The 16,864-nt window shown below is 43.2% G+C and overlaps 1 protein-coding gene across 3 annotated transcripts in view; it reads right to left on the minus strand.

The window, feature by feature from the left end:
• Kank (KN motif and ankyrin repeat domain-containing protein 2 kank) overlaps nt 1-16,864 on the minus strand; it is a 111,888-nt gene that overhangs the window by 6,617 nt on the left and 88,407 nt on the right. For all 3 annotated transcript variants that reach the window (XM_084577334.1, XM_084577335.1, XM_084577333.1), the window contains 7 exons: nt 12,581-14,301; nt 8,956-9,043; nt 6,408-6,557; nt 6,243-6,341; nt 4,999-5,112; nt 3,819-4,019; nt 1,629-1,727 (listed from right to left, as the gene is read on the minus strand). In XM_084577334.1, coding sequence (XP_084433460.1) covers nt 1,629-1,727; nt 3,819-4,019; nt 4,999-5,112; nt 6,243-6,341; nt 6,408-6,557; nt 8,956-9,043; nt 12,581-14,301 — 2,472 coding nt within the window. The remainder of the gene's footprint in view (nt 1-1,628; nt 1,728-3,818; nt 4,020-4,998; nt 5,113-6,242; nt 6,342-6,407; nt 6,558-8,955; nt 9,044-12,580; nt 14,302-16,864) is intronic.

A 16,864-nucleotide genomic window follows, 5' to 3' on the forward strand; every position in this document is an offset into this window, starting at 1 on the left:
AAGCAAAGAATAAGACAGTTAAACAAAAGATATTTACTTCAATAGCGTTCCTTTAGAATAGTACCAACATTTAAGACGCTGGGCGTCATATTAAATGAAAAAAATGACCTGGGATGATCACATCTATTTTATTGTAAACAAACTCTCGCAGATAATTGGATTGCTATATCGCCATCGTCACATCTTCCCTTCAAAAGCAATGCTCGCAGTTTATCATTCATTATTTAATTCTCGCCTCAGCTACTGCAATTTAGTTTGGGGTAAAACATCAGAAGAAAACTTAAGAAAGTTACATATCTTACAAAAAAGCTTTTTAAGAATACTTGAAAATGTTCCTAGAACATGCCACACACTAGAACTTTTTCTAAGCATAAAATACTTCCGACTACTAAACAGTATAACTTTCATTTATGCTGCGCTTTAAAACGCGAGATTACTAATAACACGTCTTTTTTTCATAAACTGGCTAACACTGAACTCAGCTACAAAGTCTATGAAACGAGAACGATAAGTGGCATATTAAAACATACAGAACAACATACAGCTGTCAAACACTGGAAAATAAGCTGCCACGTCTCCTGAATTTCCTTCATTTCAATAATATCCCACTAGAATATACCTCATGCAAAAAACTGCTTGAATATTTCCTACTGAAAGACACTCCATTATGAAAGTAAAAATTCTACATGGTGATTTTATTTTGCATGTGAATAATTATGTATGTGGTTTTATCTTTGTTTTTGTGACGAATACTTGTCATGTGCATATGTAGTTTTCTGTGATACATGTATTGTTGTTTTCTAAGTATGATGTACTACTTTTGCTGCCAAAGTAAACGGCTGGGTGGCCTTGTCAAGCTGCCCAAGAGGCAGCTTTTACTGTAGGCATCCTGCCACCATGTACTTTGTGGTGGTGAAATAAAGTTATTATTATTATTATTATATAAAGTGTCTCTGGTGAAGCCAATTTATAAGGTGACGATGGCGACACCCATTACGCTTGCAGAACTTCATTTGATTGTGCCTAGCTACTATTCTGTTAAGCTGACAACAGTGTTGGACATGCCACGAAAACCCCTAGAAAGACACGGCAGATTACAGTGCATGAAAGGTATGATTAAGTTTTTAAACCTGGCTCTATACTTACAAGGGATCTAAAAAACTGGAAAAAAAAAAAAAAAAAAAAAAGAGATACATGCAGACAAGGTTAATTTTGTGCACAAGTCTAAACAGCTTGTTATCTAATAATAAGCCATTGAACCTTGACTGTTAGAGCACTAGTGCTTATTCATTCAAGAACTGTGAGTAGTGCGTTTCAGTATATGAACAACATTAGTGCATATACTGAAACACTCTTCTCACAGTTCTTGATATAATCATGTGTTGCTGGTAGAGTGGCACAAATTCAGTTACATTAATGACCACATTAATGCAACCAAAGCGTACAGCTCTAACAGGCCACACAATTACTGAAAACATAAACCTCAGCTATACCAAGGCTACCACATTCCTGCAAATATGAAGGGAACACCTCAAACAATTGGCAAGACTTTTTTAAAACCGCAATGCCTAACAACTGGCGATATAAGGTGTACTTAAAACAGTCCCCTGGTGTAATGGACCACTCACAGGAGAGCTTCCTCGTGAGAAGTTGCTGTTGGCATAGATAAGGAGAGCTGTGTCCTTGTGCCCTGCCTCCATTGCTATCGTAAGGGCAGTGCTGCCATCCTGTGGGCAAAGAAAGAAGCACGTGTTTTGAACAATTTCTTTCAAGAGTATAGGTCAAGCTTGTCTCAGTTGGTCAAACAAGGCACATTACTCGGCAAAAGCTGTTGCAGCTTTGATTTACCCATTTAGCTGCACATATTTCTTACAACACTGGTTTCTTCATGTACCGAATTGCGCAGCTACATAGACATCGACAGCTAAAGAAAAATACAATAAACGTGCCCGTTTTCTAATGAGAATGCCCAAGTGGATTTTGCACTATGAATGCCTGTTTGGTACTAAATATGCACCAGTCCCAACAGTTGTGTAGGGCAGTAGGCATTGAGAGTTATTATGCTAGAGGTTGTTTCATTAAGGGGGACGTATCACTTGAAAACTTAATTTTCTTTGCGTTAAAGCTAGGTGGATGTGAATCTATTTCTAGTTCTAAGATAGCTCAATGCCTTCCTGTCCCAAAGGTCATGCATAGGAAATAAAAAAAAACTGTACTTGTGCAGTTGCTGGTCACGGCAGTAAGAGCAGCAGAGTGGCACAAAATGATCTCTCTTGTCTCTAACACTCCACTGCGTACAACTAAGAAAATTAGAGTTGTTTCCTTAGGATGCACTATCATGAGACAATTTTATATCTGGTGCATCATTTTCAGTAATTGGTGCCTGCATCCTTTCAAGTCTCAAAACTAGCTAATACTGGTTGCAATGGCTGCATTCTCCACAGTTTACGAAATTATGCTTGCCAAATTCAGTCTACAAATGACTAAAAGAAACGCATGAAATGCTGTGCACAAAAGCTTTGTTTGGCTCAAAATAAAGTGTTGAGAAAATACAAATAAAAGTTATAAAAAGATCCTGTGAAAAAGCTTAGTAGCGACAAAAATATTTTTTTTTATAGCTGGGTATCAGTAGTGAAAATATTTTAATAGTAGTATTACTGTTGCCTGGGAGTGTGAAGCAACGAAGGCAGTACTGAGGAGACAAAGCATAGGAATACCGGATTGCATAAGCCTGTTGTGGGCAACACCGTGATTTCATGTATCCTGCGTTTGGAAATGGTCAAATCTACACCTCATGTAGTTGTAGCAAGTGCTTTACCAGAGTTTTTTTTTAATAATTTCCTAATTTTTTCTGGCCTCAATTTTTTTTATGTGAGAAAAGAATGATCTGGGTTGCTCAAACAGACAAAATAATGAAACAATAGTAGAAACCTTTTTTTTTTTTTTATTTGCATGTCTCCTTAATTGCCACACGTCTGCATTTTCAGTACACTGTTGATAGCTGAACTTTTGTGTGAAACTATTCTGCCAAAAACTGGTTCACACAAATACCAACAGACTTTCCTATGCTTAAGTTCACAATGTTTATAGACTACGAAGCCCATATGTATTTCACTAAGTTCATAATAACTGGAGTTGACAGCATAACCTCCATAAAACCAAAACATGGACGAGGTACTTCTTTTCGGAGAGTTGCGAACCTTGCACACAGTCATATCCTTCAGTAGCAACTGTTATCTACTGTTTTCAAGTACTTAACCTGAAGTAACAGGCAGCGACCTGAACTTTGGGCACCATTATGTTTGAAATGCTCATAGCTATTCTTGTGCAGCACGCAAACAAGCACACAAATGGAAGCTGAATGGTACAAAAAGCACATCTAGACAAGACTCGACACAGACGAGCACTAAAATTCACACTGCCGGTCACAGCACTCCACTGTCCACATCTACTGTCATCTTCAAAGCTTTCCATTTCATAACTGCGAATGACAGACAAACCTGCCTCAACATTTCAATGCTCATATTACTGTCGTCTGCAATGTTTTCTACACTGCGAATGACGGACAAACCTGTATTAAAATTTGAATGCCCGCATTTACTGTCGTCTGCACTGCTTTCCATGCCGTAACTGCAAATATGACGAACAAACCTGCCTCAACGTTTCAATGCCCACATTTACTGTCGTCTGTAATGCTTTCCATGCCTTAACTGCAAATGACGGACAAACTAGCATTAACATTTCATGTCATTTGCAACACTTTCCACGACAAACTACAAATGACGGACAAACCTGCATTAACGTTTGACTCCACTTACATTGTCTGCAAGGCTGACTTCTGTGTCAGGGTGAGCCAGCAAAGCGCGCACAATTTCTATGTAGCCGTGCTCCGCAGCGCACATGAGTGCTGTTGATCCATCATTGTCCTGTACGTTCGGCTCTGCGCCGGCATCCAGGAGCAGCTTGATCATTTCCAGCCTTCCGTGACTAGCAGCCAGCATCAGGGCTGTCTGGCCATTCTGAAACGGAGGCATCCACTGATTTCTCTACCCGCAAAACTGCTGCTGTTGACAATGAGTGCCACCTCAAAAAGTACACGAGGGCTGCGAGCTTGCAGTACTAGCACAGCACAATATTTTAGCAAGCTACGAAAAAGCCAAACGGCGTCTTCAATGGAATGTTGGGTTAGCATTCTTGTAGAGATAAAAATGCAAGAAGCAGGGACAAAAAGCTGCTCCGAAACCAGCTTGACTGCATCCACACCCCAAGCTTGACTAAGCCCCATGAAGCTTTGTGCCCGTTGCTGATAACCGACAGAGTTTTACGGAACTTGTTGCGCACTCTACACAATGAGCGAAGCAGACAAACTGAACATCGAAGACAGTATGCTTAAGTTTGTCACTGATTCCCCCAACTTCATTGATGAGGTAAAGCTACAAAGCTGACTGGGGAATACTGCGCTACTTGATAGACAGAGACAAGTGAAAGAAGAAATAAACAGTTGTAAGTTTGCGCTTCATTCGTGTGTAGTCTTTCACTTGTCTCTGTCTATCAAGTAACGCAGTATTCACCAGTATGATCAACCAACTGGCCCCCGTGTTTGCATTGTTGGCTACAAAGCTGACTAGCTGACTTTAAAAGCAGCTTAACTAAAGCACAGCGCAATTCTAGACAGTATATGAAAAGGAAGAGCTAGAACAGGTAGAATACAAGCCAACAGTGAAATCTAGCTAACAACTTGTACGAGGTGCTCAACCGGCTCATGTCACTGCTAGGTTCTCATTTTCGTGTGTGTTCTAACTTTTGTGCACAAGCACATTAATCAAGCTGACCGCCGAGAATCAATTTTTGCTTAGTTCATTTCACAAGGGTTCAGTATGAATGTCTCTCACCGAACGTCCAACACAGTTTGCAGCAAAGTAACAATACACGTGCAAAGTTTTAATGAATGGTTCTGGATGCTCTTGTGTGCATGCAGGGAACTGTTTTGAACCTTACCTGAATAGCCTTGGTATTTACATCCCCAAGTTGAAACAGTCGCTGCACCACGAGCCGGTGCGTGTCATTTTTGATTTCGGCCAAAGAGACCAGCATTATACAAGTGTACCCTGCCTGTAATAGAACAAAGTACCTTACAAGGAATTCGCCAAATGCAGTAAGAAGCGTACGCTACTGCAGTACTCGAGGTGTATCAGATCTCCAATCAGCGGTCGTGAACACGCTGCACGTACTGCATGCGTCCATGCTGTTTGAGAGCAATTAGTATGTGAACGACAGATACAAACTGCCACTCATCAAAAGATTATAAATTTTTCACAAAAGCAGGTGTGAAACAAAGCATCAATAAGTGGCGCAATGATCAAGCTTGTATTATTTCGTAAGTGCCAACTCACAGGTGAATGTTAAGATAAAGGGTCCAATAGGTCACAATTAACTGTCCTCATAACACTGAGCATAACTCCATTTGGTTTTGATGTTTCTTTTTGGCCCACCTTAAGGCAACAAAATTAAGGTCCCCAGTTATCCCTTGAGTAAGCAGAAAAACATAGATTCAAGCATATTTAGTAGAACTGTGCATTAATTAGCAGTGGCATTCTGTTTTCTGATGCTATTATTGTTACAGACATTAGCAGGAATTACAGTTAGTATATAACAAAAAAATATATAATTTTACCTTGTTCACACTAATGCAGCGTGAGGTGGAGTTTGATAACTCGGGAGAATTTTAAAACAAATATTGCTGCGGTTATAACGCAACCTCAAAATGTTTAGGCCAACTACAGCTGAGGGTTCACCTCAAATACGCACAGATGGCACGCTAAAATACAGAAGCACAGGATAAATTGTTTAGGAACAAATTCTTCGCATCAAAATGAAGCCAAGTAAAGTTCACAACGTTAGAATGTCCTACCGACTAACTTAACTAGGCCTGTGTTGTCAGGTTCCATATTTTATTATGTCAACATGTAAAAAGCTTCGCAATCAGCGGCCAAAATTCCTGACAGTCCTGTACTGCCACTCCAATAATTATGAGGAAGCAACAGAAAGAACTGGGGAAATCCTCAGTCCGATCAATAAAGGCAGCATCAACTGAGTTTATGACTGATACTTAGGGAATTGCACTCACGGCTGTTTCTACATAAACCGGTTAGGTTAGTGTGCTGTCCTATCATCAGTGCTCTCAGGTCAGAAAAACAGCAGCCACTGCGATATGGGCACCAATCACTTGTGCCCGAACCAACCTTGTTTTGCTTGCTGACGTCGCACACCTTGGAGTCCAAGAGAATGCTCACAACATCGAAGTTCCCGTGAGAGACGGCATAGTGAATGGCTGTGTTTCCCTGCAAACGAAATCAGAGTGTGCAGGTGCAGTGATGGCTTTTTACGACAGGTACGAGTGCACATACGTTCACGTCAGCCATGTTGACAATGCGATGAAGCAAGTGACGAGAAAACTCCTCAAATGTGTCCATGTAGTCTTCAACAACATATGGATCTGCTTCGGCAGGACTCGAAATTTGGAACCACTCCTGCTGTATCAGTGACACAGCTGTTTTCTGCAAAAGAATTGTAACATGGCCACAATTAATCTAGACAGCAGCACAGTGTATGAGGACAGTTTCATCATCAGTGAGGAGTAAAGTCCCACAAGCAGCAGAACTGTGAATTCCACACGAGTGATGGCTGGCATGCGAAACAGCACTGATAGTTTCCATATCGGGTGCTAGGACCAAAGCAGTGCACGCCCGAAACCAATTTCTCATTGCACACGCACGTACATGTGCATGCCACATTGTGCACATGTCCCATTATGCACATTTTGTACGTATGTTCCCTTGCTGGCACGTAACAACACTGATGGTTTTCATATCGGGTACTGGAACCAAAGCACATCGTGCACACATCCCATTATACACAATTTGCACATATGCTCCCTTGCTGGCACTTCTACATGTGAATACATGTGCAGTCCAGTCCACTTATAACGGTACTAGATATAACAATATACCGCTTATAACGATCAAATTCTCAAGAGTTATCAGTTTTCCCATTGGCCCAATGTAAAAATAAACCAGACATATATGTCGATTACCGGCGGTACATAGGATACAACGATAGCTTTATCGCCGCCCGGTAGATATTTACCACAAAAATTTGTCTGAATGTTTGATAAAGAATAAAATACTAAGGCGAGAATGATGTGAAAACTCAACAAATGGGGCAAAAACGGACTGTCATGAAGAAATCCACAAACGAAATTGCGTGCGGTTCAGAAATGAGCACTATTATCATCGCCATCGCTACCTGTTGATGCGCAAAGGGTGCGGCCGTATCGTGACCACCATTGCATCCGTGGAAGATGGCGCCGACCACATTGACGACGTGATAGCTCTCGAGACGGAAACAGCAGATTCATCGGGATTTCTGGCAGATTTTCAAGGTTGGAAGCCTCGTGAAAACATACGGGCATTCGCACTCTACGATTTTAACGATCATCAAGGCTAGGGATGTCATGCCTGCAGTTCATCTAGTCGCTAATCGGTTTTGTGCGCGCAAGGAAGACTGCCGCCAGCGAACACGCTACTGGAAGCGATGCTCACAGCGATTGTCAAGCTTCAGCTGCTGCTCAAGCGAACATTAATTTCCTACATTTTTAAGTATGCTTAAGTTATTTTTGTTATGGCTATTGATGTATCCTGTAATAAAGTGTTTAGTGCTCTTACGATGGTTAACGTTGTTCAACCCGATCTACTCATCGCTGGTAGGTAGGCAAGTTTACATGCAATAGAAAATACGTGGATGCGAGTTTTAATTTTGTTTTTCCTTTTTTGTTGCTGGTCCAGACATAACAATAATCGGTTATAACAATCGAATTTTCCGGTTTTCTCAATATCGTTATAAGTGGACTGCACTATACATACTAATGTACACTGCTTCAGTACAGACATGCAACACAGTTGGGTAGCGCTTCAATCTAGCTTGATTCCTGCTTTTAAAATAAGCCCCTGCTCATAGTGGTACTTGCTTGAAAAAAAAAAAAAAGTCCTAACTAGTCAAGAGTACATACAACTCTTTTACAAGTGAACCGACCTATTGTATACAGTCTGTTTCAGTTTGCTTTTTACTGGCTGCCATTAGACTTGTTTCATATACATAGTACTGTATCTATAGTGACAATTTTGTTCCGTATTAAGATTCCTTTTAACAAAGTTTCTATGTCATCTAGTCCATAAATTCCTACTCTGTGCTGACCACTTAAGTTGTCCGTGTTTCTTGCCCTGTTTTGCATGCTTTTTTAAAGATTCATTAATTAAAACACTCTTTCTTGACCTTCAGTCACTGGGTCTTGCCATCATCGAATATTCCCTCATCTGGAAGTCGAAAATCTCTATTTTAGCCCATTATTTCCTCTAGAAGGGTTCATCGATTTGGAAAATTTTAGAACAAGTTTGGTCCTTAGAGCACCCTAAACCTTAACAGACCCCCTTTTTTGCAAAAATTTAGCCCTGCAAATTCCCTCAAAAAAGAAAAATTCCCCAAATGGTTCACCACTGTCTCAGCTCCTTTTATTTAAGCTGCCTTTGGCCAATATCAAATTACCTATCTTTGAAGCAAACTATAAAACCCAAAGTGAAACACTTCCTTAAATAAACAACAGACTACATTTCGAGAAAATTAACTACACGTGTTGAGAACCAAAAATGACAGCTTATCCAGAGAAGTAACAGCATAAATATCAAGTTCCCTTAGCAATTTAGTGCACACTTTTGCAAGCATGAGCGATGACAAATTTGTATTGCGCAAGCTGACTGATTGTTTGTAATGAAATTGAGAAAGTAAACAGTACATGGAGCATAAAAGAAAAAGGAACTCCGTAGCTTAGCCTACTCCAAGTTATAGTTAAGATGTTGACGGTAAGAAGAAAAGAAAAAAAGAAAGAAAGGTTTGACTCACAAGTTTATTGGGGTCCCCCCTCTCAGGTTTCATGAGGTAGTCATTGAGAACCTTGCAGGCTGCCTTCACCTCCTTGCTTGGTTCGTGCCTTCACGCAGAAAAATCGAAAAAGCATGCATTGAGACCTGCACGCTAGCTCGGTTAGAATTAAACCGGAAATGTACAGAAGCAACTAATTAAATAGACGCATACAAAAAGTAGATCAAAAGGTAGTGCAAAAATGCACCGTTTGCATGATGCAGTTTGGTAAGGCATCTCGTGCATGGTATATGAGCACCCAATTGAAGGAGGTAAATTATCTAGCGACATGAACCACAGAGTGCTTAAATAGTATCATGCAAACGTTGCTACATAAGTGAGGTTTGTTAAAAACTGAGTGTATGCACAAATGACCTTGTATGACATTACCAACAGCTATGACACTTGACACTGACAGATGACATCACCTGACGTTAAGGCCGCGAAGAAAAGTTCCAACTTAGTGTGAGTCAGGCCGCCCACGTCCATTGTTGAGCCTGTTCCACATTGTGTCCAATGTGTATCGTAAACTGCATGCAGATGTATGTGCGCCACCGTGATAATGTGAGCAGTTTGTTTGGTGATACGTGGGAAGTATTTGTAGATTACTTTATTGCACTCCTGTGTCTTCCTGAAGGCAATACATGGTACCAACCAGAAGCCCACACGCCAAGGTGCTTCTCTTTCGTGCGTATATGTATTCGCTGCTCTAGCTTCATCAGTCTACAGGAAAAGCCTGCTAAAAACGCTACTAAGCCAGGCTTTTACGTTTGGACAACATAGATGCCATAGATTGAAACAGGATCAGTGATCCCGTGAACTTTGACACTGTGGCGTTGATTTAATTACCTTAAGCTGATACCAATAATGCTACACAGCACTTTTATCATTGATGAACAAGTGTATATGAGCATCTTTGACTGTGAAATCACCATTGATCGCAATGTGCCGAACTGTGGTTTAACGGTCATGTGCTGCCGGGGTGGCACATTCTGTTTTATTCAGCTTTCACTGCTTTTTATTTTTTCACTCGCCCAATGCCTGCCACTTGATTTCACGAGGCGGGATAATGCATACCTGTATATTTAATATTTCAGGCTGATACTTTTGTGAAGTGGCAGGTCAAGTTACAGATGCTATTCTGCAACACAGAAAAAATTAGGCTAGTGGCAGAGTCTAGGATACACATGATTTATTTTTTTTTACGCACGCCAGCGAAGGACAGAAGCAATCATCAGCAATGCTAGCACTTCCTTAACAAGTGACAAAGACAGCAGTGACATGTTGCAGTGACATGGATTTTTAACAAAATATTTACAGCAACAGCACGACGCATGGCAAAGCTATGCTGTAAAAGTGCTTCTGTACATATTTAACCGCAGTTCACCAAAACGCGTGAATCTTTTTAATACCGTTGGAATGTGGGGCAACCGTAATATAAGAATAAACAAATAGGCAAAACGACATGTAACGCAAGTCAGAAATCAACGTTCTTGTGCAGGGAACACGTGTCTTTGTTGTGGGGGAAATAGCAACCGCGACACAAACAAGACGAAGACGAAAAGTGGACAGGACGTGCGGTAACTAACAGCTGTTAGTTACCGCACGTCCTGTCCACTTCTCGTCTTCGTCTTGCTCGTGTTGCGGTTCCTATTTCCCCCACAACTATGTCGAACTAATTGGCCCAAAACTATGCCTTGCTTTAAGCCCAGTAATAATTTTTAGACAAGCAAGCGCCCCACCGCGGTGGTGCAGTGATAAGACGCTCAACTACTGTGCCGGAGTACCCAAGTTCAATCCCGACCGTGGCGGCTGCGTTTCGATGGAGGCGAAACGGAGAGGCGTCCGAGTGCTGAGCGATTAAAGATCCCCAGTTGGTCGAAATTACTCCGTAACCCTCCACTACAGCTCCTATTTCTCTCTTTTCACTTTCTCTCCCACCTTCCTCCCCTCCCTTACAGCGCGGTTCAGGTGTCCACATAAACAAATGTGACATACTGCGCCTTTCCCTTCCTGCGAACCAATTATTATTATTAGGAGCAAGGGCTGTCAGGAGTCTGCACCGGTGGTGGAAAGGTCTGACAGCCCAACAACTTAAACGTTGATTACAGATGCTCAGTGTGCATTAAGAACAACACCTCGTGACCTTTGCTTGTGTGCTCACTAGTTTCCTACTAATAAGTATTTGTAGTGAGGGAGTAATTACTCATTGACTTACATCATCTGATACTTTGAGGACTCATCTTAGGTCCAACTTTCGTGAGATGCATAGGTTGTAGTCCTACACTTGTTGCCATCTCACCGCTATATATTACCTTCTTCGATAAAACGGCGGACGACTGCTTAAGCCAGCTGTGAGAGTTTGCGAAGACATTAGAATTTATTGGGCTCATCTTTCTTGAGCTGTTTGCAGTACTCCCAATCTGCCATTAGTGAAACGCAGATCAAGGTTTTCAAGCGCGTAGTCAACGGTTATGTAATTGACTTCTTTGTCATCAGCGTGCTTTACGAAGTAGACGAACGCAGAATGAAGATGTTTAAGCCCTGCACGTGTTTTGCACATCGCGAGAGCTGCTTCAGGTTTTGTTGCCACATTCTCTGTTGCAACTAACCCGAGTCTGCACTGTCAAAAACATATGGTTACCAGCAGCTTCCTTGACAAAAAGCGTGTCACGTAGCAAACGATGCAATCTGTAACAATACACAATGGTTGTCACAGAGACATTTTCGAGCAGAACGTCGCATTCAATTTGTTCTCCACACAGCCATCAAGTTTTGCCATAAGCTCTACTGATCGAGACTGACTGGACGCATCTGTGTGGTTGTCAAATCTAAGAAGCCTAGCAGACGCGGTTGCTCTTTGGCCTCCAATGGACAATTCCCGCACTTAGGCGGTTTCATAAGACTGCAAATAGACAGCATGTTGTAAAGCTGCAGGAAAGTTGGCAGACAAGGGTATTCATTTTCGTACTTGCATTTTGGATGCCAAGCTTTAAGCTGTCCTCATCCTTTGGAGCAGCAAACAGGGACACCTTCTCAGAGCATGTCTTGTAACTAGAGTTACATCGAGGAATGAAGCACACTCTTCCTATGCTGTCACTTTTCTATCACGCAACGATCGGTGACAATAATCTCTTTTCTTTTCAACAATTTTTATGAAGAGGACGAGAGTGACAGCAGGTGTCAACCAAAGCACAAGCGTTAGCTAGCCCTTGACGTGAGTATCATGCGCTGCCGTGGCAGGGCAGAGTCAGAGTGGCGCCCTCTCTCAGCTAGTTCGCCCCAATGTCCTTTGCAGTGCCTGCAATGGCGGAGGTGCGCTATCGTATCACCTAAGGTACTTCCAGCATCGTGGTCTTGCCTCACTATGGATACCTTTCATGTATAAAACTGCGCATGCAACCTGCTCTTTCATACATGGCAAAAAAAAAAGTACTAACTAATAGAGCTATCCTCTAACTGCAATGATACTTCGAATAATAATATAGTGTTTACCGTTAGAACTTCTATACCTGCATTACTCATTTACAAAAAGCCTTTTATGATGCACTCATTATTACTGTTGCAAAATGCTAAAAGAAAGCAATAACGGGCTCTGCACGCTTACTTCTCTGCTCTCTCCGTCACCCTGGATGGTGGCTCTTTTAGTGGCAGCTGACCTGAAGTTGTCGCCTTCTTGTTGTCGCTGCTTCCAAGAAGCGTGTTTCTGTCCTCATAGGATAAGGACGGTGGAACTGAGGAAGCACGTGGAGCTGAGGGTCGTCTCGGTCCTCGACCTGAGAACCTCGGAATGCGAGACTGCAGGGTGGGCAGTGCGGGATCGAGCACATTCTTGTCAATAAAGTCCTTAGCAACGCTGGTAATCTGACAGCTGCACTTGTCACACAACCGCACTCCCCTAACGCTGTCTGGAGACCGTGCCTCTTCCACTGAAGACGTCATCAGCGTACCGACGGACTGCATTGTGGGCGGCTTCTCTTTCGACGTCGACTTCTCCATGCAGGCATCACAGACCACGCAGTTGACGTCAAAGTCGCCAACACCTACGGTCTCGGTCTGCTTCAGCTCGCATTTTTCGCAGAGCACATCCGTAACAGAGCCGTCTCCGCATCCTTGAGACGTCTTCTCTGGCTGCAAGGAAATGGCGAGACCCACATCCCTTCGGCTGACGTGATTTCCGACGCCGACCGATCGCTGACGGAGCTGGGCACAGCGGTCACACACAACCTTTCTGACATCCAATATACCTGTCCCGGTTGAAACGGTCGGTACCTTGGCCTCAACAGTCGTGACCTGGAGTCCGACATGCCTCCTCTCGACAATGTCGGCCTGCAGCATGACATCGCGTTTCCGCACGGGACCAGGCGAGATCTGGACGCCAACATTTCCTCGCAGAACTCTCTGTGTCTGTGCCCCCACACTTCGCGACCTTCGCGGACGCTGCGGACTTTCGATTGGAAGTGGCTCAACTGGCTGCAGGGTAAATGCAGACACACCGACACTGGATGTCGATACAGCTTTCGTATTTGTGGCACTGTGGCAAAAGAGCCGTTTGGACCGTTCCTCACAGAGTGGGCAGGGCCGCGGTTCCGGCCTCACTGATGTTGGCTCGCAGACGTCAAAAGTCAGCTGCTCCAACTTTTTGCGCACGTCCTTCACAACTTCGGGATCTGTAGCCATCCCCCTGCTTTCAAACTGCTTTTTACTCCTCTCCGAGCACCGCGTACAGCTGTGATGCAATTTAGCTCGTGGAATGTACCTCCAATCTGCGTCTGCTTCATGCACTGGCAACTTCTCCTGAGGGCCTTCAGCACATTTGGGGCTGTGCTTGGGAGATGTCGGAAGCAGTTCCCCACCATCACCGACTGCAACTGACGTGGTACTAACCGAGCATCCCACACCTACCGTCTTCTGAATCCGAAAGGCGCTTGGCTTAGCACGATCTAAACTTCTACTTGGACGCAAAGGCGGAGACTCGGGGAATGATTCGTTTTCTTTCACGTTTGGCGTCATGGAATGTGTAGAACTGGCTGGAATGTCTGCCTGAACCTTGACATCCGAGGTGCTCGCTCTTAGTGGGGTCATACTGGCTGGCATGGACACCTGAATCTTGGCATCTGCAGTGCTCGCCCTTAGTGGGGTCGAAGTGCTTTGGTGTTCCAACTTTCGGATGAACTGGTCAAGGGCGTCTCCAGCGGCGTCTTTCTTTGAGGGTCCCAGGATATGGTTGTCGCCAACACCAACCGATCGGTGGTCCATTTCGTTAGGCTTCGCCTGCAGCTGCAGCATGAGCAGGCGCCTCTCTTCTTTCAGAACTCTTAACTTAACCTGATTATACAGAAAAGGAAAGAAAAAAAAAAAGCCTGTGAAGTCTGGTCAGAAGGTGGCCTGACCTTGTCGCAGCCTCGAAACCCTCTGCTTTTTCTTGATATGAGAAGAAGGAACAAAAGACACATACCCAAAGGACGTGCCAATATTGGCCAAAAAACATTTTGTACATGCCCAAGGCAAAACCTCTACACCCATGCCAAAATTTCTGGGGCAGTTACAATTTACGTGACTGCAGGTTAGTTGTTAGAAGCGCCATCTTCCAAGCTCGAAGCAAGGCATGAGTGGACAGACGTACTACTCATCTGCATAAACATGCACAGTACACTGAAAAATAAAATACAGCTACTTGCATGCACTGTAGTCCAGCCACGCAAAACTGCTGGTGCCAACTTTTCCTTTTCTAAATTCCTACACACTAGCAATTCTGTTTAATTACGGGGATACACAATTTTTATGTCAATTTCGCAACTTGCCTTGATAACAGCTCTGCAAATCTAGGCAAAATGTGAGACTGAACACTTAAGAATTCATTTAGCGCTATTCTGGTGTGACTAGAGCTATGTAGGACAAGACTGAAGCCTCAAAGAAGGTTTAGCAGAATAACTTTTTGTGTGAACCTGGAAAAAAAAAAAAAAAAAAAAAAAAAAAACGCAGAGCTCCCAAGAACAGCCAATCTTCACATAGCAATGCTGATTGTATATACCAGGTGATTCAAGGAAGCGGGCAACTAATTTTTAAAAACAGGCTTTTTTGGAATATGAACACGGCTTCTGCGACATAGCTGTATCAGTGCTGATGGGCACGAGAAAACTGGGGGAATAATGTTCACCGGTAAGGCGTTCAACTAACTTCTGATGATTAAATTCTTAACTATTACAGTTCCTTGTCTTGGTTTCAAACAGAAATTTGTAGCCAGTCTTATATAATATAGCCATATCAGTTTTTAGAATACTGAAAACACAATTACTCTCGGTGCTGCGGCTCCACAAATTTTGGCTATTTCACACCAAACTAAATGCTATCTAAAACATTTAAGACGCTAATTATCAGAACTTAGCTATCCAGCTTAACAGTTAACATTCTTCTTCAGTTTTTCGATGTCTACCAATACTGGTGCAACTGTGTTGCAGAGGCTGCCACCTTATCTCAAAAAGTCTATTATTTAAAATCAGTGGCACGTTTCCTCGAAGTACCTAGTACGTGGTAGCACGTTATAACTTATATAACAAGAAAACTATTACAAGCTGCTGCCCTCCACTGCATGGTATTATGAGCTGCATTTTAGCTGTCACAGCATCTGTGCTCTCGCTGGCCAAAGAGCGCACCCTGACATCAGTTTTTCCACTAGCTCTAGCGTAATATGTAAACCGTTTCTATCCATTGCGTGCTACTCTGAGCTACACTAATTTGCCAATTATGTTAAAGTGCTCTAGTGTCATCATGGAGAAACAAAAGTATTTTCAACTACTTAAAGGAGTATAGACACCAATTTTTGAAGCGTCAGAAGGAATACGGTTGCTTTCCTGGTTATACAGAGATGCTCCCCAAGTAATCCTAACCTCTCATTTTGCCGCAAACATATTTAATTTGGTTCTACATACAAGCCAGGCAAAGACTCAGTTTTTCAAAACCTATCGACAGTGACATCTTTGTGACAAAAACGTGTACATAGGTAAAACAACATGACGTCATCAAACAACTGTGACGTGGAGTCAGCAGAGTACAGCAGAGTAAAGAGCAGTGATGACACAGGATAGCTCACCATGTCTGCCCTGTCTGTATCGACTGGGCACCCCAGGAAAAGTTCTGCGCTTCTGCTCGCTTGACTCGATGGCTTTCCACACTGTCTTCACTACTGCATGTTACAGTTACTTCACCTGGCATTGATTTCGCGGTCGGCTTATTTTTCAAGTGCAATGCTTGGGTATACTTTGTGAGTGCGCACGGACACACAGATCAGACTCCAAAAAGGGGAAGCACAATTTTTTTTACTCGTTTCATTGACGCCGCACTCGTGCAACTTGAACCTGGTGTACATTAAGGCTGCCTGCTGTACTCGGGTCCCAAGAGAATTCCTGCACAAGTGCACAGCTTTCGGCAACAGCGCCGCCCGCTGGTGCACCGGTAGACGTGAACTGTGCCGCCGCTCCCCGCCTGCCCTAGACGTCGCTGAGCCTAGCTGGTTTCACATCGAAGCAGCAACGGACGGCGCTTCGGAGTGCGCTAATGCTGTAATAAACGTTGGACTTTCGCACCACTTTACTGGGAAGCCTATCACATAAAAAATACATTCTTGATTCCCAAGACGCCTTCAGCAGCGGAGCAAGCAGACGCCAGGCGAGTCGCACCGGGCAGCAGCAGCAAAGTGGATGTAGAAAAAAAAAGCTAGCTTGCATCGCTGTAATCACTCTACCAGCACCTCAATATTGGTCAAACAATTCTCCCAATTTATTTGTTATTCGTGGTCCTTTGTACGGAGTTGTTATGCACGCGAATAAACAGTGATCCGCCATAGATTACCGATAGCGGTGGCTATCGGAGCCGATCGCAGCGGCAATGG

The sequence above is a fragment of the Amblyomma maculatum genome, chromosome 8, assembly GCF_055883805.1.
Source record: "Amblyomma maculatum isolate TAMU_Amacu chromosome 8, ASM5588380v1, whole genome shotgun sequence".
NCBI lineage: Eukaryota > Metazoa > Arthropoda > Arachnida > Ixodida > Ixodidae > Amblyomma > Amblyomma maculatum.